Consider the following 1,585-nt stretch of genomic DNA (forward strand, 5'->3'; position numbering starts at 1 on the left):
ACCCTGGGTCTGAAGATCTTTCAGCAGAGTGGCCACAGTCTGCCTCACTCAGGTTCATTCCTCAGTACACATTGCAGCACCAGGTGTGGGGACACGTGAGGAACAGAACCAGCACGGCACCTCTTATAGCATGGTCTGGTTTGGAGTGCTCACCTGCCCTCCGTGCCTCTCATTGCAGGGCATCAACTTCTGCCCTGGGCAGAATGTCTCAGGAGTCACAACTCATACCCAGGAAGAGCACACGGAGCTGCCCCTGATCTTCCACCTGGGACAAGACCCTGGGGAGAGGTTTCCACTCAGGTGAGGCAGGCGCAGGGCTGCCATGTTGCTGAGGAGGCACTTGGCCAGACAAGCACCTTCCCGGGTACTCTGTCTTATATGGAGTTGCTCCTCTCGTCTCAGAGGGAACATGGCCCTGGTGAAGATATGAAACACACATAGACATGGGAGCAGAGCCCCCAAGCACCCACCCAAGGCTGATGTAAGACCCACTGCTTCCCAGCCTGGTGCCCGGCAACCTCCATCCCCACCTGGGGTCATGGCTGCCTTGCTGTCTGGGAGATCCCTCCCCACTTCCTGTCCTGGTAACCTTCCCACTTCTGCCCCTTCTATGTCCAGTCCCTTGACTCCTCCAAGCCCCCATCAATGAGTCCCTTCCTCTGAGCTACCTTCAGGGATGGCCAAGAGCAGGGGTGAGGGGTCCAGGCATAGGGTACATCTGTCCATTCTGGCTAGTCCTGGGGCTGCCAGGAAAGAAGGCTGAGGATGGGGATGTGCAGGGCATACTGATTTTGGAAAGAACTGCTTCAGACCTGGAGCTGGGGGCTATCTAGTGGTCTCTACTGGGCAGTGGTCCCTTGGGCCCAGGAGCCGCTGCACCGGGCTGCCCAGAGTGACTGACCTTGGTAAGTAAGGTGGTCACTACAAGTTCTGACCCAGGCTTCAAGGACACCCTTCCCAACCTGCCCTACCTACAGTGAGGCTTGAAGGTCCCAGCACCCATGACTAGGGACTAGTGTCGCATCCATCAAGTCCAAACCTACTAACACCTACTCAGCCTGCCCAGGCCCAGTCCACTCTGGTTCTAACCAAACTCTCCCCAGGAGGCAGCCACAGCCCCCCGTGGCCCAAATTCTCACTGGGTCTCCTGCGTGATCAGACAAACCATATAATATATTTTATGTGAGTTTATTAACTTACAAAGGAATGAGTACCCAGTGCCTAGCCCCGCATCGCCGTGACTCAGAGCCTGCCTTACCAGACCGTGCCATGCCCATAGCCCCACTAGCATTCGCTCACGCCTCCATGGCCAGCGATCTCGCCCCAGGTCCACAGGGAGTCAGTCCATTCTGTCTTTGAGTTGCTCCACTGGCTGCGAGTGTCCTACACCATCACGCTCTAAGGCAGCTCCTGGCTTCCATCCCAAGATGGCTCCCGGCTTCCCTTCCTAGTTCCCGCTCTGCATCAGGCCCCTAACATTGGAGGAACCAGCCAATCGGGAGACACCCCCTAGCAGGATTAGAGGTGCCTTGGATCCTTGGATACAAGTCCCTGTGTCCTACAGCATTCCTGCTGGGTTGAGGCT

General features: G+C 56.8%; 1 protein-coding gene across 1 annotated transcript in view; it reads left to right on the forward strand.

The window, feature by feature from the left end:
* Nucleotides 1-1,585, forward strand: part of Galns (galactosamine (N-acetyl)-6-sulfatase) — a gene marked incomplete in the record, with an annotated part of 29,652 nt that overhangs the window by 24,748 nt on the left and 3,319 nt on the right. The window contains 1 exon segment of the mRNA XM_008840538.2: nt 179-300. Coding sequence (XP_008838760.1) covers nt 179-300 — 122 coding nt within the window.

This window comes from Nannospalax galili, unplaced genomic scaffold (assembly GCF_000622305.1).
Source record: "Nannospalax galili isolate Female #2095 unplaced genomic scaffold, S.galili_v1.0 scaffold459, whole genome shotgun sequence".
Taxonomy (NCBI): Eukaryota; Metazoa; Chordata; class Mammalia; order Rodentia; family Spalacidae; genus Nannospalax; species Nannospalax galili.